The sequence below is a fragment of the Balaenoptera ricei genome, chromosome 1, assembly GCF_028023285.1.
Source record: "Balaenoptera ricei isolate mBalRic1 chromosome 1, mBalRic1.hap2, whole genome shotgun sequence".
In the NCBI taxonomy this organism is placed as follows: domain Eukaryota; kingdom Metazoa; phylum Chordata; class Mammalia; order Artiodactyla; family Balaenopteridae; genus Balaenoptera; species Balaenoptera ricei.
In genome coordinates, this window is record NC_082639.1 from 8,842,972 (window position 1) to 8,864,592 (window position 21,621).

The 21,621-nt window shown below is 46.8% G+C and overlaps 1 protein-coding gene across 1 annotated transcript in view; it reads left to right on the plus strand.

The window, feature by feature from the left end:
• DISP3 (dispatched RND transporter family member 3) overlaps nucleotides 1-21,621 on the plus strand; it is a 52,623-nt gene that overhangs the window by 15,274 nt on the left and 15,728 nt on the right. The window contains exons 2-7 of the mRNA XM_059894952.1: nucleotides 4,208-5,306; nucleotides 6,252-6,471; nucleotides 16,828-16,964; nucleotides 17,878-18,012; nucleotides 18,442-18,602; nucleotides 20,056-20,195. Coding sequence (XP_059750935.1) covers nucleotides 4,211-5,306; nucleotides 6,252-6,471; nucleotides 16,828-16,964; nucleotides 17,878-18,012; nucleotides 18,442-18,602; nucleotides 20,056-20,195 — 1,889 coding nt within the window. The 5' untranslated portion in view covers nucleotides 4,208-4,210. The remainder of the gene's footprint in view (nucleotides 1-4,207; nucleotides 5,307-6,251; nucleotides 6,472-16,827; nucleotides 16,965-17,877; nucleotides 18,013-18,441; nucleotides 18,603-20,055; nucleotides 20,196-21,621) is intronic.

The following is a 21,621-nucleotide window of genomic DNA, read 5'->3' on the forward strand; positions in this document are numbered from 1 at the left end:
CAGGGTCTGCTGTTCCCTTTCAGGCTGCTGTCTCATTTGCTTTTCCCAAGAGGAGGGGAACCATGTTCCATGGCTGTGTGTCCACCTTGGTTCATGGGCCCCCGGGAGGCCCAGAGTTTTGACTGTCTCTGAGTGTGTGTGTGTGTGTGTGTATGTGTGTGTGTCAGAGACAGATGGAGAGGGAGGGAGAGAGCAAACATGTCCGTCACTGAGCAGGAACAGCACCCTAATGGGAGATCATGAAGGCAGGATGACGGGCCCCCGTGATCACAGCCCTAATGGGAGATCATGAAGGCAGGATGACGGGCCCCCGTGATCACAGCCCTAATGGGAGATCATGAAGGCAGGATGACGGGCCCCCGTGATCACAGCCCTAATGGGAGATCATGAAGGCAGGATGACGGGCCCCCGTGATCACAGCCCTAATGGGAGATCATGAAGGCAGGATGACGGGCCCCTGTGATCACAGCCCTACTTTGGGCTCTTTGTCTGAGTCAATGAGAGGTATTGAAGGAACCATCCTTATCTCCTTTCCATGGTGCAGCTGGAGCTCTGCACTAAGCGAATCAATTCCCATAATCTGAGAAAGGAAAACAAATTTGCGATTTGCTGCCCATCCTGGGAGGGGCCGCTGAGGACAGGATTGCCAGCTGAGGCATTGGTGTCTGACCCCAGCTGCCAGCCGGGCCTCCCTTGGTTTGGTGGAATCTCTCAGGTTGCACCCACCCCCCAGCCTTGGCCTGCAGAGTAGCTCTTCTCAGAGAGTCTGGAGGTGTCACAGCTGGAGGGACCTGGGCTTTTACCATCCCACTGCCAGATGGGAGAGACAGGGTACCAAGAAGGGATGGGACATGCCCAGGGCCACACAGAAAGTTGGAGGCTGAGCCGGGTCTGGAGCCATGTGTAATTTCCCACCTGGCAACTTTCCTTTTCAGGGGTAGACTGAGAAGGCGGACATGGTGGTGGAGGTGGGGAGGGGAGTGCTAGACAAGTCATCAGGTCCACTTCCTCCTCATCCATCTCATCCTCTCCAAGATCCTTCCCACCCCAGGCAGAAGAAACCATACTCTCTGCCCTACGCTTATACTGTTTGGTGTCTGACTGTCCTCTGTCCAGGGGAAAGTTCTACCTAATATCAAACCCAGCTTCTTCAGAGATTCCCTTTCCTTCCTTCATTTAACAAATATCTGCTAGGCACTAACCTCCCTCCCCAGAGTATTTTAGGCCACAGGAACACAGCAGGGAACGCGACAGCCAAGTCCCTGCTTCCTTGGAGTTCATGTCCACCGAGCTGTGGGGCTCTCACTGGGAGGCAGAATGAGTCACTTAAATCTAGCAAGTACAGTCTGCAGGGCACAGGGTCACACATATGCGACAGGGCTCCACTGCAATTGTTCAGTTATTGTTGCCATGGAACAAACTATCCCAACACTTAGTGATGTATGACAGCTGATATACTATGTTCATGGATTCTGTGGGTCAGGATAAGGCACAGGAGAGGGTGGCTTAGCTCGACTCCACAGTACCTGGTCCTCAGCTGGGAAGGCTAGAAGGCAGGGGGTAACTTGATGGCAGGGGGCCCAGAATCACTGGAGGCATTTTCATTCATATGTCTGGTGGTTGATGCTGGCTGTCAGCCAGGTTGTCAGCAGGAGCTCCTACATGTGGTCTCTCTGCATGGGCTAATTTGGGCTTCCTCACAGCATGGTGGCGGGGTTCAAGGATGAGTGTCCCAAGACAGCCAGGTGGAAGCTGCATCTCCCTTTTTACCTAGCCTCAGAAGTCACAGGGCACCGCTCTGCTGTGGCCACAGCCCACCCAGACTCAAGGGAAGCAATGCAGACATTACTTCTTGATGGGAGAAGTCTTAAAGTCACATCATGAGAAGAACATGTGAGGTGGGAGATACTGTTGTGGCCATCTTTGGCAAATACAATGGGCCCCATGGGTGTTTTAGGAGTTCACAGACTTTGGGGAGAAGCAGAGTGTAAAAGAATAGTAGCTGTCATTTCCTAAGCACTTACACCTACCAGGCACTGTGGTCGGCCTGCTCTGTATATCATCTAGCAACCTCGATGGTGAGTACTGTGAGCCCCGTTTTGCAGATGGAAAAACTGAGGCTCAGAAATGCTACACTGTCTGCCCTAAGTCATACAGCTGGGATTTGCACCCAAATCTGTCTGCCTCCAAAACCATGGCTCTTAACAATCTGCTACACTGCCTCTCCCTCCCTGTCCCTAAGTAGTTTTTACCCCCAAAGTGTGGTGAGAAGCTTAGACAAGTAGCTTGGGGGTTGGGGGTAGGGGGGTGTTCAGATCTGGGGAGGCTTCTTGGCAGAGGTGACACTTGAGCAAGGCCTTGAAAGATGTTTTAAACTTGGACATCTGGGGAAGGGAGTAGCATTCCTGATGGAGTAGCAAAGGGATAGAGGGATCACCCAGGGAGTGCTGACTTGACTCAGAATCCTGGTCTTAGGCCCGCTCACACACCAACACATTGTAAACTGTACCCTGGGCAAGGCAGGCTGAGGCTGGAGGCCAGTGGATGAACTTAGTCCCCAGAAAAAAAATGCAGAATTGGCCCCTGTCCCTTTCCACCATATTACTTACCATCAGCTTCCTCCTTCAGCGGCTGGGAATGGGGTGGAGGTTCCCCCAATCCCCCACCTCCACATGCAGACCTGGGTTTGCCCTTTGGAGATGGGGTGAGTCTGAGCTGCCTCTGGTTCACTCCCACAAGTTTCTGCTAAAGCAAATTGGGCCGCAGTGCAGGTAGAATCCCCTTGGCAGGCTTGTGTTAGGGCCTCAGAAATGGGAAGTTAAATGTTTGCATCCATAGGAATCTCGAATATTACAGAAGCAGTTCCCGCCCCTTCCAGGCCTCTCTCCCTTTCAAGTCTTCCTCTCCCACCCACCCTCGGCACCCCCTCCCTCCTCTTCCGTCCCCTAACTCCACTCTCCTGTCCCTCTCCAGTTTTCATCTTTCTCTGTCTCGCATCTCTCCCAGGTCCTGTCTCTCAGTCTCTGTTTCCCTCCTTCTCCTTGCCCTCTCTTCTTCACTTTCTTTGGGCTGAGGGCAGCCCCCTCTCTTCCTGGACAGACAGTCTAATTGAAATGGAGCATTCTAGAGAATGTTAATAGGAAAGACAGCATTAATTAGCCAGAGCTGGCATAATTAGCTTCCCCTTCTCACTGCCTGGCCTCTAACTGGATAATGTGTCTCTCTCCGTCCAAACAGAGGGCAGGCAGGACAAGGGGACAGGCCATGCCCGGGGATGCCAGAAGGCCTCTTGCCTTTGGACCACCCTGCTGGAGTCCTCAGGCTGCCCTCTCCTGCCAGGCCCTCCTGCTGCTTGTGCCCACATCTTGGGGAGACAGATGCCCGGCCCCTGTCTGTGCCTAAAGGTTTGACGTCCCTGGAGCTGCATATTAAGTGGTCTGAGCCTGACAGACAGTGGCCACAGCTGCAGTGTCCCAAAGAGGGGGTGGGGAGCTATTGAGAGTTCTTGAGCAGAACTATGACAGGCATCTAGCCCTGGCAGAGCCGCATGGGCAATGGCTGAGCACATTACAGTCCCCAGAGAGGAGCAAAGAAATCTGTTCAAGTGACAGATAATATACTACACAGACTGAAAGTGCTTCCACCCTTGACACTCCCCGCAGTCGTGTGAGGCAGGAATGGCCACCTCTATTTTATAGATGAAGACTGAGGTTCAGGATGCAAACTAGGGTCTGACTCCAAAGACCATATGCTCTTTCCCTTCTACCCTCATACTTTTGGATGCCTTTATAGTTGCTCGTTAAATAAAAGTGATTGCAGCAAAGTCACACCTCACATTGGCTTTGAGTTCTAAAATCAGAGGATGCAGCAAAAATTGGGAAATCATACATCGTCAAAATTCCCCTCGAATATCCCTTACACAAGGAGGAATATCTCTTCTGTTTGCAACTGGGCTGTGATTCTCCTTTTTCTGTGACCTTGAAAGCCCTGATCTAGTTGGGAGATGTGATGGGCAAATAACAGGATTTTTCTTTCTGTTTTGTGCACATGTGGTTGAATTCAGTTAAGTGCCTGCTTGATGCAATTCCATTGTAGTATTTGTCTTGGTTATGAGTGGGCAGGGTTAACACGCAGGGTGGGCGACTGCAGCTACAGGGCACCATCCTCTCCTTCTCTGCAGCCTGCTGACCCTCTCCCTCTCCTGTAGGCTATGGACTCGGAGGATGACCCCTTGCTGCAGGATGTGTGGCTAGAGGAGGAGCAGGAAGAGGAGGAGGAAGCAACGGGTGAGGCCTTTAGGAGGGCCCAGAAGCCGGGGCCCCAAGCTGGCGCAGGGGGGCAGTGTTGCTGGCGGCACTGGACCTTGCCCTCCCGGCCCCCAGCGTCAGGCTTCTGGAATACACTGGGCTGGGCCTTCACCAATCCGTGCTGTGCGGGGCTGGTGCTCTTCCTCGGCTGCAGCATCCCCATGGCTCTTTCAGCCTTCATGTTCCTCTACTACCCACCGCTGGACATTGACATCTCCTACAATGCCTTTGAGATCCGCAACCATGAGGCCTCCCAGCGTTTCGACGCCCTCGCGCTGGCGCTCAAATCCCAGTTTGGGTCCTGGGGGCGCAACCGGCGCGACCTGGCCGACTTCACTTCTGAGACGCTCCAACGCCTCATCACAGAGCAGTTGCAGCAGCTACATCTAGGCAATCGCTCGCGGCCGGCCGCCCGGGCCCAGTACCAGGTCCCTGCGGCGCTGCAGCTTGGCCCAGGATTGTGGAACACCTCCACCGCTCAGAAGCCAGCAGCCAATCGCAGCGGGCGTCTTCGGCGAGAGACTCCACCCCTGGGGAGCCTGGCAGCCAACCAGAGTGAAGCGCAGGTGAACCAGGGGCTGGACAAGAATGGGCGGCGCCAACCCAGCGCCCCGCCCCCCACGGCGGCTGCGGCCAATCAGAGCCGTGCCCGCCGCGGCGCCTCGCGTTGGGACTACTCGCACTCCTATGTGAGCGCCAACACCCAGACGCACGCGCACTGGCGCATCGAGCTCATTTTCCTGGCGCGTGGCGACGCAGAGCGCAACATTTTCACGAGTGAGCGGCTGGTCACAATCCACGAGATTGAGCGCAAGATCATGGACCACCCGGGCTTCCGGGAGTTCTGCTGGAAGCCCCATGAAGTGCTGAAAGACCTGCCGCTCGGCTCCTACTCTTACTGCTCCCCGCCCAGCTCGCTCATGACCTACTTCTTCCCCACTGAGAGGGGTGGCAAGATTTACTATGATGGCATGGGCCAGGATCTGGCCGACATCCGGGGTGAGCAGCCCTGGGTGTGGGTGGGGCGGGTCCTGTAGGGACCAGGTCTGAAGGAGGCTGGAGGCGGGGCTTGTAAGGGGTGGAGACTGAGGGTAGGTGGGGCTTGTAAGGGAAGGGGGTGGTTAATGAGGCTGGGAGCGGGGCTTGGAGGTTAAGGGAAGGCTTGATTCTTGACTCAGTACTTGACATGACAGACTGGTCGGAGGATGGGGTCGGTATTGGCTGTGAGGTAGAGTCAGGCTGGAGCTGAGTGCTGGGCGGGCCTGGGGGCCATCATCGAGGAAGGGCAGGGAGCTGGGTTTGGGTGTAAGATGGGATCTGAGGGAGGCAAGGAAGGAGGTTTGTGTGCACACCTGGATTGAGGGAGACTGGGAGTTATGCTGTGGCCAGAGTTAGGCTTGGGGTGGGGCTTGGGCATGAGGTTGGTTAGAGGGAAGGTGGGGTGTGGTTACAGAGAACTGGGCATCTGGAGAGAGGCTGGGGTTGAAGGAAGCTCAAGGTGCATTAGTTTGAAGTACATTAGGGATGGGACTTGAGAAAGGATGGGGAGGGGCCAGAGGCTGGCTGTGGAGGCGGGGCTTGGGTTTGCCTTTTAAGGGGCACATGGGCGGGGTTCTAAGCAGATGGAGGCGGGACTGGGATGGGAAGGAGTTACAGGACTGCAGAGACTGAGCCTTGGAATTAGGTGAGGTTCAAACTGAAATGAAGGAGTAAACTTAGTGGGAGCCGCCTGAGCATATCTGGGGGGCTGCTCCCCTTGGACAGCTGTGATTTCTCTAAGCCATCCGTTCTATTAGAGACAGTTGGAGGTAGCCCAAGCTGGGACAGTTTTCCATTTCCTTAGAAAGGGGGTGAGGTGTTGAGGAGGGCAGGATGACCCTGGTGGAGGGTTGTTGGGAACCGACCCACTGAGCTTCTTGGACCCCTTGACCTCTGTCCCTGCAGGCTCCCTAGAGCTGGCCATGACTCACCCGGAGTTCTACTGGTATGTGGACGAGGGCCTCTCTGCAGAAAACCTCAAGAGCTCCCTCCTGCGCAGCGAGATCCTCTTTGGAGCACCCCTGCCCAACTACTACTCGGTGGACGATCGCTGGGAGGAGCAGCGGGCTAAGTTTCAGAGCTTTGTGGTCACCTACGTGGCCATGCTGGCCAAGCAGTCCACTAGGTATGCAGTCCAGCTGCACCCGCTGTGTGCCTGGCCTGTCCTTGTTTGCACCAGGAAAGGGCTGTATTAGCGTAGGGAATTGGTTTCCAGGTGGTTCTTTTCTCATGAGCCCCAGATCCCCTTACCTGCAAAGCTTTTCCCTAGGAGGTCTTTCTTTTCAGATCAGGGGCAGAGCCAGATACATCCTCATCAGCACTCTGACAGATGAGAAGACGTTTTTCCTGATCAGTGCTGATGGTTTAGTGAACATGACAGCTCTGGAGGAACTTCTGCCCTGGAGATCTTTGGTATTGATTTTCTCCTGAGGTGGTGCTAGGAGGCTTTCTGGAAAGAGTATTGACCAGGGTATAAGGAGTTCCTCTCTGCTTCTACTATCCAGGGAGATAGTGGGCAAGTCACTTCACTTCTCTGGGCCTCTGATACTGGTAAAACAGGGATGATGACTCCTGCTACCCTTCTGCAGTCATTAGGAGGAGACGAACTAAGAGATGTGAAGGAGCTTTTGGGCACTGGGTGCTCTGATCGTCCTCCAGCCCTTGGGATGTGTGTCTGAGAATACAACTGGGCCTCTCCCCACCAGGAAAGAGCATTGGATAGTTCATCTGTCAGTCCTGCAGGGCAATAACTCCAGTGCCTCTTGGTCTTCTGCCCTGACAAGTCAGCCCCTGGCACAGGAGGAATGATTCTGACTGAAATACCCTTGTTCCTTTCTTGAGCAACTACTGTAATAATCAGAGCTAACATTTACTGAGTGCTTACCCTGTGCCACACACTGTTCTGAGCCTCTTATACACACCATCTAACTTAATTCTTACACCAACCCAGTGAGGGAGGTGCTGTTAAGATTATCTCCATCCTACAGTTGAGGAAACTGAGGCACAGTACAATTAAGGAAGCTGGCCAAAACTTTAAGCCTTGTAAGTGGTGGAATGGGATTAAAATCCAGGGTTTCTAATTCAGAGTCCTCGCCCTGTGTGTTTTTACAGCAGTTGCTTTGCTAAGAGTCTTCTCGCAGTCCTGCTTCACTGCCAGGCAAACCCCTGTTCATCCACTGAGATCCAGCCTGGACAACTTTTACTTGAGGCTTCATTAAATGACCACGCTACCTATTTCCACAGTCCCTTTCCTTCTCCATAGGGAGGCAGGAAAGAGCATACACAGGCTTTGGAGTCAGATATATCTGGGGTCAGATCCCAGTTACTCCACCTAATTGTGGGAGATTCAGCGAGCTATTTCACCTCTGAGCCACAATTTCCTCAGCACTTGTCACTCTGTATTTTGGTTTTTTAATTCCTTGTCACTCAAAGTACAACTGTTGAATCAGCATCACCTGGGGACTTGTTAGAAATGCAGAATATCAAGGCCTTTCCCAGACCTACAGGCTTTGCAGGTGACTTGTTTGGATATTAAAGTCTGAGAAAGTTCTGGTTTAATTATTTCTCAGTAGAGTGTGAGTTTGTTGAGGGCTGGGATTGCTCCTACTTCCTTTCTGTAGGCCTGGCCCCTAGCGCAGTATCAGGAATATCTTACTAGGGATTTGTCTGGGGAATGAATGAATGGATAGATGGATGATGGATGGATGGATGGATGGATGGATGGATGGATGGATGGATTGGAGGTAACTCAGGGAAAAGTACTTGGCTGGGTTGGGAATCTGGGAGGGACTCGCTGTAGAAGGATCTTCAAGGTTTTAGATACCAACAATTACCTCTGCTTAATATGTTCAGCTGCTGAGACAAAACCCCTGTCCTGGGTAAAAAGAAAACTCTCCTCCCCTTACCATCTCCCCAGAGCTTCATAGGAGTGGTGACAACCAGGGCCCCTGTAGACTTGACTTTAGTGCTTTCTTTTGGATTAATAAAATCTTTTTTATCAGTCTATTTTTGGTTACCCAAGAGATGGCAACATGCACTTTGACTTATTACAAAGAATAATACAAATTATCACTTTTACTACTTCCCTGATAATACCAGAATCCTAGAACTCATTCATTGCATTTACACCCCTGCAGCCTTTTGCATTTTTGTTGCATGCATTTTAATTCTATATACATTTTAAACCTCATAAGACATTACATTATTATTTTACTGAGTCAGAATCCATTTATATTTACTCACATATTTACATTTTCTGTTGCTCTTCATTACTTTCTACAATTTCATGTTTCCCTCTGGGATCATCTTCCTTCTATCTGAAGAACTCTCTTTAGTATTTTTTTTTTTTTTAGTGCAGGTTTGCTGGTGATAAATTCTCTATTTTGTTTGCCTAGAAGGCATCTTTATTTTACTTTAATTTTTGAAGTGTATTTCTGCTGGTATAGAATTAGAAATTTGCAGTTATTTTCTTTTAATACTTTAAAGATGTCAATCCATTGGGTAATGACTGCCATCATTTTTTTGGGAAAAGTCAGCTGTAAATCTTTTTGTTGCCTCTTTGAATGATTGTCTTTTTATCTCTGGCTGCTTTTAAGATTTCTATTTGTTTTTGGTTTCAACAGTCTTACTATGATGTATGTCAGCATGGTTTTCTTTGTATTTGTTCTGCTTGAGGTGCACAGAGCTTCTTGAATCTGTTGGTTGATAACTTTCATCAGTTTTAGGAATTTCCTGGCTATTATGTCTTCAAATATTGCTTCTACTTCAGTCTCTGTCTCCTCTCCTTTAAGGATTCTAATTACACAAATGTTAGATATTTTCAGAGTCCCATGTGTTTTCTTTTTTTTAATGAATATGATAATAAGAGGTGGGAGCTGGAAAGGTAAGCTGAAGAGTCTGGGTAATTGGCATGCTGCTTTCTTTATTTTTTAATTTAATTTAAAAAATTTTAATACAATTTTTAAGGTTACACTCCATTTACAGTTATTGCAAAATATTGGCTGTATTCCCCATGTTGTACAATACATCCCTGTAGCCTAACTTACACAAGTTCCATGTGTTTTCAATGCTCTTTTCCAGGCTTTTCTTTTCTTTCTTTTCTTTCCGTGTTTTGGTTTAGATATTCCAATTCGCTGATCCTGTCTTCTGTTGTATCTAATCTGCCATTTAATGTCTATTGAGATTTCTATGTTAATGTTATGTTTTTCTGTTGAGAATTTCCAATGATTCTTTATTATAGATCTAAATCTCTGGTGAAATTTTTCATCGTTTAATTTATTTTGTCCATTTTCTCCTCTGTGTTCTTAAGCATATTAAGTTATTAGGTTATTATGGATAACTTGTGGATTTGTTTCTATGGTCTGTTCTTTCACTTGGTTTTTGGTCATGTGGTCCTGCCTGTGAGTATGCCTGGTAATTTTTACTGAGTGATGAACATTATATATAAAAACATTGAGGTCCAAATGATGTTATTTCTTCCAGAGAAAGTTTATCCTTCCCTCCACTAGGCAGATGGCGTTGTGACTGATCACCTTAAATAGTCAGCAGTTACACGAAGTCGAGGCAGGTTTGCAATACTGAAAATTCTCAGCCTACCTCTAGTTTGCCCTTGGTTCTCTAAGATGTTCAACTGAGAGCCCGGAGTATTCTGCAGAGCCCCTTCCCTGGACAGGTTTCAGACCCTAATCTTTGTCTCTCAAAACTGCTAAAAATATCTCTACTCTGGTTTTTCAGAGCCTTTCTGCTTAGGTTTGTAGCCTCATACTCCACACGGCCCCAGTATTTGGCAGAAGTGCTGAGGAAGAAACTGGCTTTATGCTATGCTGCTCTGCAAGTCTCTGCCCAAAGCTCTGCTAGTTTTTCTGACTCCCTGCCTAGATTTTTAGCCTCATGCCTGTGTTCAGAATCAGCAAATACCTCTAGGGTAAACACAGCTGTAGAAGGGAAGCTTACCTTTTGTAGGTTCTTCACTTTCTGGCGTCTTAGCCCTCTAGTTCTCATTGCTTCAGGAAGTCTCTAATGTCATTAAACAGATGATTTCTCAATTTTATCTGCGTTTTCAGTAGCTCTAGGCAAGAATATTGTTCTTGCATGAGCTATTCCTTTCTACTTGAGAGTAAAAGTTTGGGCCCATGTCTTTTTATAGCCAGTAACTAAGACAGGACCTGGAACCTAGAAAGCATTCTATAAAAGCTATACAAATGAATGAATGAATAAACAATTGATTGAACTTTCAGTTTTCTACTCTAATGAAAGATCAATTAATCCATTTACTTCAACAAAGTAGATAATCCAAAGATCTTTTCTACTTGGTTTTTAAATGTCCTGTTTGGTTTTTTAAACAACTTTATTGAGGTATAATTGATATACAACCAGTTGCATATACTTAAAGTTTACAATTTGATTAGTTTTGACCCATGTATACACCGTGAAACCTTCACCACAATCAAGATAATGAAGAGACCCATCACCCCCAGAAGTTTATTTTTTTAATAAATTTATTTATTTATTTATTTTTGGCTGTGTTGGGTCTTCGTTTCTATGTGAGGGCTTTCTCTAGTTGCGGCAAGCGGGGGCCACTCTTCATCGCGGTGCGTGGGCCTCTCACTATCGTGGCCTCTCTTGTTGCGGAGCACAGGCTCCAGACGCGCAGGCTCAGTAGTTGTGGCTCACGGGCCCAGTTGCTCCGCGGCATGTGGGATCTTCCCGGACCAGGGCTCGAACCCGTGTCCCCTGCATTGGCAGGCAGATTCTCAACCACTGCACCACCAGGGAAGCCCACCCCCAGGAGTTTATTCATGTCCCCTTGATAATCACTCCATCCTGCCTCACCTTGCCTTCCCACTGCCACCCCAGGACCACTTTCTGTTTTTTATCACTGTATATTCATTTTCATTTTCTAGAGTTTTATATACATGACATCATATAGTATGCACAATTTTGATTGCTCTCTTTCACTCAGCCTAATTATTTTGAACTGTATCCATGTTGTTGCATGTGTAGATGGTTTATTCTTTTTAAATGCTGAGTAGTATCCATTGTGTGGAGATGCCACCTTTTGTTCATCCACTCACCTGTTTATGGGTATTTGCGTTGTTTCCAGGTTTGGCTATTGCAGATAGAGCTGCTGTGAACAAGCCTTTGTGTGAACAAGTGCTTTCATATGTCTTAGATAAATACCTAGGAGTGAAATGACTAGATCGTATGGTAGGTGTGTGTTTAACTTTTTAAGAAACTGCCAAATTGTTTTCCAGATTGGTTGTACCATTTTGCATTCCCACCCAGTGTATAAGAATTCCAGTTCCTCCACAACCTCTCTAACACTTGGTATGGTCAGTGTAAAAAATTTTAGCCATTCTGCTAGGTGTGTGGTGATATCTCATTGCAATTTGGATTTGAATTTCCCTAATTACCAGTGATGTTCACATGCTTATTTGACATCCATTTATCTTCATCGGTGGCTATTTAGACCTTTTGATCACTTTAAAACTGGTTTTACATTTAGATCTGTGATATTCCATTTTTAATTAATCTTTGTGTATGGTGCAAGGCATACACTATAAACACTTTGTATATATTGTAACGTGCCGATATTTATTTATTATTTTTATATGACTATCCAGTTGTTCCAGCATCATTTGTTGAAAAGATCATTTTTTCTTCACTGAATTGCCTTTGCATCTTGGACAAAAATCTTTTGTCCATATATATGTGAGTCTGTTTCTGGATGCTCCGTTCTGTTCCATTGCTCTATTTTTTATTTGCACACCAGTATTACACTGTCTTGATTATGGTAGCTTTATACCATGTCTTGTCCAAGTGTTAGTCTTCCAGGTTTGTTGTTCTTTTTCAAAGTTGTTTTAGTTATTCTAGGTCCTTTGCATTTCCCTATGAATTTTAGAATCAGCTTGTCCATTTCTCCAAATAAAAGTCTCCTGGGATCTTGATTATGATTGTGTCAGATACACAGATCAATTTGAGGGGAACTGACATCTTAACAATATTAGTCTTGTGACTAATGAATGTGGTGTATATGATGTCTTTCGTCAGATTTATCCCTATTTCATATTCTTATGCTATTGTAAATGGTATTTTTAAAAAAATTTAATTTGGCTATTGTTAGTTGCTAGTATATAGAAATATAATTGACTTTGGGTCCTGCAACTTTGCTAAGCTCCCTTGTAAGTTCTAGAAGATTTTTCGTAGATTACATTTGATTTTCTACATAGTTAATTATGTCTTTTGCTAATAAAGACAGTTTTACTTCTTGCTTTCCAATTTGGATGCCTTTTATTTCTTTCTCTTGCCTGAATGCACTGGCTAGAACATCCAGTACAATGTTGAATAAGTGATGAGAATGGACAACCCTGTATTATCCCTGACCAAAGTATGTAGGTTTTTTGTAGATGTCCTTTATCAGGTTAAGGAAGCTCCATTCTATTCCTAATTTGCTGGTGTCTTTTTTTTTTCAATCAATAAGGAATATTCAGTTTTCTCAAATGTTTTTTCTGCATCTAGAGAGAGATCATACAGTATTTCTTTTTTAGTTTAATATGGTGAATTACATTGATTGAGTTTTTAATTTTAAACCATCCTTGCATTCTTAGGGTAAATCCCCCTTGGCCATGGTATATCATACTTTTTATATAGTGTTAGATTCTATTTGTATTCTTTGTTCATTGGTATATGTTCATGATGGATACTAGGCTGTAGTTTTCTTGTAATATCTGTTTGATTTTGGTATCAAAATGTTTTACAGAATGAGGTGGAAAGTATTCTCCTCTCTTCAGGTGTCTGGAGAGTTTGTATAGAACTGGTATTATTCTTCCTTAAATGTTTGATAGAATTCACCAATGAAACTGTCTGGATCTGGAGTTTTCTTTATGGGAAGGTTTTAACTACAAATTCAATTCTTAAATATACATATAGGGCTATTAAAGTTATTTCTATATTCTTGCACAAGCTTTGGTAGTATATTTCATGAAATTTGTCCATTTCATTTAAATTGTCAAATGAAATTGTCAAACTGTCAAATGACATTTCATTAAAATGTCAAAGTGATTCATAATATTCCCTTATTATCTTTGAATATTTATAAAAACTGTAGTGATGTCCCTTCTTTCATGTGTGTTTTATCTCCTTTTTTCATGATCAGTCTGGCTAGAAGTTTATCAATCTTATTGATCTTCTCAAAGAACTAGCTTTTGGTTTCATTGATTTTTCTTTAGTATCTTTCTGTTTGTTTATTTATATATTTATATATTTATGCTCTGATCGTCATTATTTCCTGTCTTACACCTACTTTATATATAATTTTCTCTTGTTCTTTCTTGCAGTAGAAGCTGAGGTCATTGATTTGAAAGCTTTCTCCTTTTCTAATATAGGTGTTTATTGCTATAAAATTACCTTTGAGCATTGTTTTAGCTCATCTCACACATTTTGACATATGCTTTCATTTTCATTCAATTCAGAATACTTTCAATTTTCCCTTTTGATCTCTTCTTTGACCCTTGTATTATTTAAAAATGTGTTTGTCTCCAAATATTTATGAATTTTCCAGATAGTGTTTTGTTGCTAATTTTGAATTTAATTCTATCATGGTCAGAGAAGATGCTTTGTATGACTTAAGTTATTCTAAATTTATTGAGTTTTGTTTTATGGTCCAGGGTATGGTCTGTCTTGCTAAATGTTCCCTATGCACTTGAAAAGAATGTATATTTTGCTGTTGTTTGGTGGGGTATTCTATAAATGTCAATTAAGTCAAGTTGGTTGATTATGTTTTTCAAGTCTTCTATATCCTTACTGATCTTCTGTCTAATTGTTCTAGCAATCATTGAGAAAAGGGGTTTTGAAATGTTCAACTATAATTGCAGGTTTGTCTATTTCTTTTTTCATTTCTATCAGTTTTTGCTTCATGTATTTTAAAACTCTGTTGTTAGGTCCAAAGCATGTAGTATTGTTGTATTCTTTTAACGAACTGAGCCCTTTATCATTTTTAAATTACTTTCTTTATCCCTAGTAATATTCTTTGCTCTGAAATTGATTTCATTTGTTATTAATGTAACCACTCCAGCTTTCTTTTGATTCATGTCAGCATGGTGTATTTTTTTCTGCACTTTATTTTTTTAAATTTTTATTTATTTATTTATTTATGGCTGTGTTGGGTCTTCGTTTCTATGCGAGGGCTTTCTCCAGCTGCGGCGAGCGGGGGCCACTCTTCATCGCGGTGCGTGGGCCTCTCACTATCGCGGCCTCTCTTGTTGCGGAACAGAGGCTCCAGACGCACAGGCTCAGTAGTTGTGGCTCACGGGCCCAGTTGCTCCGCGGCATGTGGGATCTTCCCAGACCAGGGCTCGAACCCATGTCCCCTGCATCGGCAGGCAGATTCTCAACCACTGCGCCACCAGGGAAGCCCTGCACTTTTGTTTTTAACCTATTTGTGTCTATATTTAAAGTGAGTTTCTTGTAGGCAGCTGGGTCTTGATTTTTTTAAAATCTAATCTGACTGTCTCTGCCTTTTAATTGGGGTGTTTAGACCATTTACAGTTAATGCATTGTTAATATGGTTAGACTTCAGACTATTTTATTTTATTCTCTTTGTCCCATATATTCTTAGTTCCCTTTTTCCTCTCTTCTGCCTTCTTTTAGACTGAGAATTTTTTATTATTCCATTTTATTTCCTTTGTTTTTTTTTAGCTATAAATATTTAGTTTAGTGGTTGCTTTAAGGTTTGTAGTATACATCCTTAAATTATCAGTGTATCTTCAAATGATGTTAAACCACTTCATGTATAGTGTATACTATATATGAATAGTATACCACCATTTCCTTCTTCCTGGCCTTTATGCTATTGTTGTCATATATTTTATCTTCATATATGTTATAAACCCCATACCACATTATTATTATTTCTGTTTAAACGGTCAGTTATCTTTTTAAAAGATTTACATAAGAATAAGAAAATTTTGGACATTATTCATGTGTTACCATTTCCAGTCCTTTTTATTCCTTTGTGTAAATGTATATTTCCATCTGTAATCATTTTCCTTCTGCCTGAAGGACTTCCTTTAACATCTCTTGTAGTGCAGGTGTACTGGAGATGAATTCTTTCAGCTTTTTAAAAAATTTATTTATTTTTGGCTGCGTTGGGTCTTAGTTGCTGTGTGCGGGCTTTCTTTAGTTATGGCGAATGAGGGCTATTCTTCATTGTGGTGCGCAGGCTCCTCATTGCGGTGGCTTCTCTTGTTGCAGAGCACAGGCTCTAGGTGTGCAGGCTTCAGTAGTTGTGGCATGCAGGCTCAGTAGTTGTGGCTCCCGGGCTCTAGAGTGCAGGCTCAGTAGTTGTGGTGCACGGGCTTAGTTGCTCCACGGCATGTGGGATCTTCCTGGACCAAGGCTTGAACCCGTGTCCCCTGCATCAGCAGGCGGATTCTTAACCACTGTGCCACCAGGGAAGCCCCCTTTCAGCTTTTGTATACTGAAAAAGTCTTTATTTTGCCTTTGTTTTTGAAATATATTTTTCAAGATATAGATTTCTGGGTATAGAATTCTGGGTTGACTTTTTCCCCAGTTGGTAAAGGACCTTGCTCCATCATCTTCTCACTTGCATTGTTTCTGAAGAGAAATCTGCTGTCATGCTTATTTTTGTTCCTCTGTGTGTAATGCATCTTTTTCCTCAGGCTGCTTTTAAGATTTTATCTTGGTCACTGATTTTGAGGAATTTGATTATGATGTGCATTGTTGTTGTTTTATTCATGGTTTGGGGGGCTTGGGGTCCCTTGCTTGAGCCTTTTGAATCAATGGGTTTATAGTTTTCATCAAGTTTGGAAAACTTTCAGCCTCTTTTGAAAAGTCACTAACCCATATATTAGGCTGCAGTGAAGCCTGGAAACTCTCTCAAGCCAGTAAGGCAGAGTAAGCATAGGGTCCATTTTGTTTCTCACCTCTCAGAGATCACCATTCTTTGTTATCTCATGTCTCATGTATTTTCTTACGTTTTTCATTAGTTTCACTGGGAAGGTAAATCTAGATTTCATCTTGTTACTCCATCTTGGCCAGAAGCAGATCTCACTCCTGTTTGTATTTTTAAACTCAACTTGACCAGCTTGGTTAAGTTTTTCTTATTAAGAATAACTGCTGTTAAATGCACACTAGCAGTGTAAAACAGTGTCTGGAAGCTGGTGTGAATTTAGAATTTTGCTGTGAATAACTGAGAATTGGAAGATGACATAGAATTTGGCTATAATTGATTATTATTTGTGTAGAGCAGTGGTCTCAACCTCACTGATAATTCAGTCCCACCCCAGACATTCTGATTTCATTTGTCTAGAGTATGGCCTGGACATCAGGATTTTTGGAAGTCCCCCAGGTGATCATAATGTACAGCCAAGGTAAAGAGACACTGGTGAGGTGGATGGCTCCCAGTCCTCCTCTATCTCTGATCCACTCCGTCTTTCCTCTCTCTGTGTCCTCCCTTCTTCAGCAAAGTGCAGGTTCTGTATGGGGGGACGGACCTCTTTGATTATGAGGTTCGCAGAACCTTCAACAATGACATGCTCCTGGCCTTCATCAGCAGCAGCTGCATTGCCGCCCTCGTCTACATTCTCACCTCCTGCTCAGGTAGGGTTTCTTCAAAAGCCCCGCGTGGAGTCAGCCCCTTCTCTTCTTCCAGTGTGCTTCTCTCTGGACAAAGCCTTCCTGCTCAGGAATGCCAGAAATGGTCTTGAATCCACTATGTCAGAACTGGTGGGAGGGGTGCTCAGACATCACCTTCTAACCCCAGGCAGGTAGACTGAGGTTCAGAGGCAGGTTGGGCCATGCCCAAGGGCCCCCATCCCCATGACCTCCCACAGTTGAACCTTTTTCCCTTTGACCATCATTTCCTTGCCAGTAAACTTGCTGATAAGTTTTGGGGAGTCTGGAGTATTGGACACCTTATGAATTATTCTGTAGCCTGTTCTATAGTGCCAGTCAGCTGCCCTTTGTACCCCAGTTTACTTTTCCACCACCATCTCCCCATATACCCTAGCTGCTTCTTTCTGCATATACAGTAGGTACTCTCTGTTGCTCAAGTGAATCATACCTTCAAAAATGGAAAAGAAATTCATTCGTCCATGTAACAGATATTAATTGGGCACCAACTATGTGCCAGATGCTCTAAGGTGCCAGGGATCCAGACACATGGTGAACATCACAGACACACTTCCTACCCCCATGGAACCTCTAGTCTACTGGGGTGACAGATGTAAATATATAATAATTCCCTACTAGCACTTGAGACAAGTTCTGAAAAGATGAGGGCCCATAAACAACTTGACTTACTCAAAAATGGCTTCATTTGCCACTCAGTCCTCCTGCCCAGCCCCTTCTCTGGGTGCAGAAAACTGTGCTGGGCTCAGATGGGGTGGTGGAGGTACTCCCTGGGGGTGGGGGGGTGTGAGGCAGGACCCAGCAGGGGTCAGGGACACTGAAGAGGTGTGTTCCTCTGGGTCCCCCCACTCTATCCGTCCCCTGTGCCTCTTGCCCTGCCCAGTGTTCCTGTCCTTCTTCGGAATTGCCAGCATTGGCCTCAGCTGCCTGGTGGCACTCTTCCTGTACCATGTGGTCTTTGGTATCCAGTACTTGGGCATCCTCAATGGGGTGGCTGCCTTTGTGATAGTGGGCATTGGTGAGTTGCCTCTGTTGCCATGGTAATGGGCCTTGGGAACTTGGGAACTCTGTCCCCAGAAGGGCCTTCTTCCAGGAGGCAAAGCCTGGCTTCCATGGGGGCTCCAAAAAGTCCCCTTTCAGACCTCGGAGCCTTGGAATTGGGGTGGTGGGTGGGTAGGATATGAGTGGTGGGTGATCCTTGGCATATGATGGGTGGAGCCCCCAAGGGGTGGAAGGAATGGGTAGCTATTCTGGGTGGAGGTTAAGAATGGTGGGAAAGGTGGGAAGGGGGCTGAGATTTGGAGGAAAGGGCCTGGTTCTGGTGGGGGCGGGGGTGGGGACCAAGGAGCATGGAGGGTGGGGCTTGGGTTCCTGGCCCAGGTTGGGTCTGACCATGGACACAGCAGAGTGATCCTGAGCCCTGCTGGCCCGGGACTCCCTCCCGTAGGCGTGGACGACGTCTTTGTGTTCATCAACACCTACCGCCAGGCCACCCACCTGGAAGACCCGCAGCTGCGGATGGTCCATACCATCCAGACGGCGGGCAAGGCCACCTTCTTCACCTCCCTGACCACGGCTGCCGCCTACGCAGCTAACGTCTTCTCCCAGGTGGGAGCCCGCCCTCCCCCCCGACCTGACCTCCCCGTCCCTCCCGTGCACATCTGGCCCCTGGTCTCTGCTCTTCCTACCCGCCCCTTCTCTTGGGGCCACGCAGCCTCTGCCTCAAGGTTCCTGCCACGTCCCTAGAGTCCATTTTTTTCTCATTTTTAAAAAAATTTTTAATGGAGTATAGTTGATTTACAGTGTTGTGTTAGTTGCTGGTGTACAGCAAAGTGAATCAGTTATACATATACATATATCCACTCTTTTTTAGATTCTTTTCCCATATAGGCCATTACAGAGTATTCAGTAGAGTTCCCTGTGCTATACAGTAGGTCTTTATTAGTTATCTATTTTATATGTAGTAGTGTGTATATGTCAATCCCAATCTCCCAATTTACCCCTCCCCCGCTTAGAGTCCATTTTTGCTACTAATCATCATTACCAGAACTTAACAAATGGGAGAATTAAAATAATACAAATAGTGTTTCTTATTGATGCTCGTTAATGATAATCCAACCTCTGTCCTGAAGGGCGTTTGGCAGTTTCCAAAGGTCCCCCAGCTGGTAAGTGGTGAGCCTGCCTGGTCTCCTGACCGGGGTCCAGGGCCCTCTCCACCCACTGGCTTCACACCACATGGTCATTCCTCACACTCACTTTTCTCTCGCTGGCCCCACGCTCCTTCACGTCTGAGTTGGGCTCAGGAGAAGGATCTTAGACCAGGTCCTTGGTGTCAACAGAGCCTATAGGACAGTGAGCCTGCCTGAATCTGAGAGGTTTTATGACCTGGGCTGAGGATCCCGTCTAGAAACCACTAGGTGCTTTGGGATTCTCCAGGCCTTCCTCGAGAACCACATCCAGAAAACAGGCAGAGCTGGGTTCACATCCCACCTCTGCCATTTTCTGGCTGTGTGACCTTCGGCAGGTTGTTTAACCTCTCTGAGCCTCGCTTTCCTCATGTGTGGATCATCAGGGACTGACATGAGATGACTGTGAAAGTGTTTCACAAACAGTGAAGGCCTGTCTGCTTGTTGGCTACGGTTTCCTTCTGGCTGCCACACCCTGTGCAGGGAGCACACCCAGCCTCCCTACTCCCATCACAGCAGCTTTCCCTCCCTTCCCCCTCACTGACACGTGGCCTGCTCCAACAGGGCGTGTCTTCCTCTGTCCTTCACGTAATGACAGTTATGGAGCGCTAGCTCTGTGCTGAGCGCTGTTCCGGGCAGAGGTCTGCAGTGTGGACCAGAGGTGGGACTCTTCTTCCCCTGCCCCGCCCCTGGCACCAGCCCGGCCCTCTGACACCCTCCTAGGCCAGTGCCTCTGTTCCAGCAGCCCCGGCCTCCTCATCCTGCCTCCGTCTGAGGGTGGTCGGGGGTCCTGAGTGCCTCGCTGCAGAGTCCCCAGGCTCCCTGGGCTCCAGGCCTGATAGTCCCACATCCCCCCTCTACTTCCCCATTGCCAGATCCCGGCCGTCCACGACTTCGGCCTGTTCATGTCTCTCATCGTGTCCTGCTGCTGGCTGGCTGTGCTCTTCACCATGCCTGCTGCCCTGGGCATCTGGAGCCTTTATATGGCACCGCTGGAGAGTGCCTGCCAGACCAGGTGAGCCAGGCAGCGGGTCACGTCCTCCTCTCACAGAATATCTATAGCAGGCCCTTGGGGGGCCATTCAGCACACCCTCCTATCTCCCAAGAGCCTCGTGATTCACCATTGAGCACCTTCTGTATGCCCAGTCCTATGCTGGGCACTACTGGGGGAGCAGAGGAAGAAGAGAATCCTGTCCAGTAGTTACATCTGATCACCTACTATGTGCCAGGAAGTGGGCAATGAGCTTTTGTACGAGATCTTACTGCCACCCTCCCCAAGGACCCTGGCAGCTGGGTCCTCTTATTTCACCCATTTTATAGACAAGGAAACAGAGGCTTGGAGCAGTTGGGCAACTTTCTCAAGGTTACCCATTTAATAGGCAGTGGAGCTGAGATTTAGACCACATAATCCAACTCCGGATCCCATGCTCTTAGCCACCACGTTAAATGTCCTCAAGGTTCTCATCTTGGGGGAGGAACAATATTTAGGTGCAGTGAGTGGTGTGCAGAGCTGAATGGATCGGCCCAGAGCCGCTGCTGAAGGTCTAGGGGTTGGGGTCTCGTGGGCCAGGTGGTCAGTGGCGGGGGCGGGCGGGGACAGTGACCAAATGGAATCCAGCCTGGGTGGCTGCCTGGGTTGGGAGTCCTGAGGAATGATGGAGGGTCTGGGCTTGGGGCAGGGCATGCAAGGGCAGGACTGTCAGGGGTCCATGACAGTGCCCACCTGACCATGGTGAGCCCAGGAGGGGCAGCGAGGGGCTCAGACTCAGGCCCGGGACGCACTCCTCAGCTCTCCCACACACACCCACTGCTTCAGGGCCGCCATGTATGGTGGTACGGGTTGGGCACTGAACAAGGGCACTCTGGCTGAGGCACAGCGGTCTGCACTATACGTTCAGATTTGACTATTTTTCTGACAGTTTTGTGACATAGAAGCAAAGTGTCTTGGGTAAAGGGCTCCTTGTTTCTAATCTCTACAGAGACACCAACTAAGCCTGCCCTGTCCCGCCCCCCAGTCTGGGGCAGTGGACGCAGCAGTCTTCCCAGTCCTGGGCTCCAGCCTCAGCCTCTTTGCCTGGCGGCTGTAGACCCTTAGATATGTTACCTAACCTCTCTGCATCTCAGCTTCCTGTTCTATAAAATGGGTACACGTAACCCCGTGAGGATTGATGAGAGAATCTCGCTCACTGCCTGGCACGTAGTATTCCTGGCACATTCACCGTGTGCATTTTTCTCGTCCCCAGTCCCTAGGGTGAGCCTTGTCTCCCTCACATTCACTCCAGCCGAGGCCTCAGCCACGTCCTCAGCCCAGCCCCGCTTCCCCGTCCTCCTGGTGCCAGGGCCCTGGGCGCACGATGCGGGAGCCATGATTCCCCTGCGTTGGTCACCTTGATGCTTGGGCAGCTCCGAGTCATCATCCCCTCTCCCTGGGTGATGGCTGC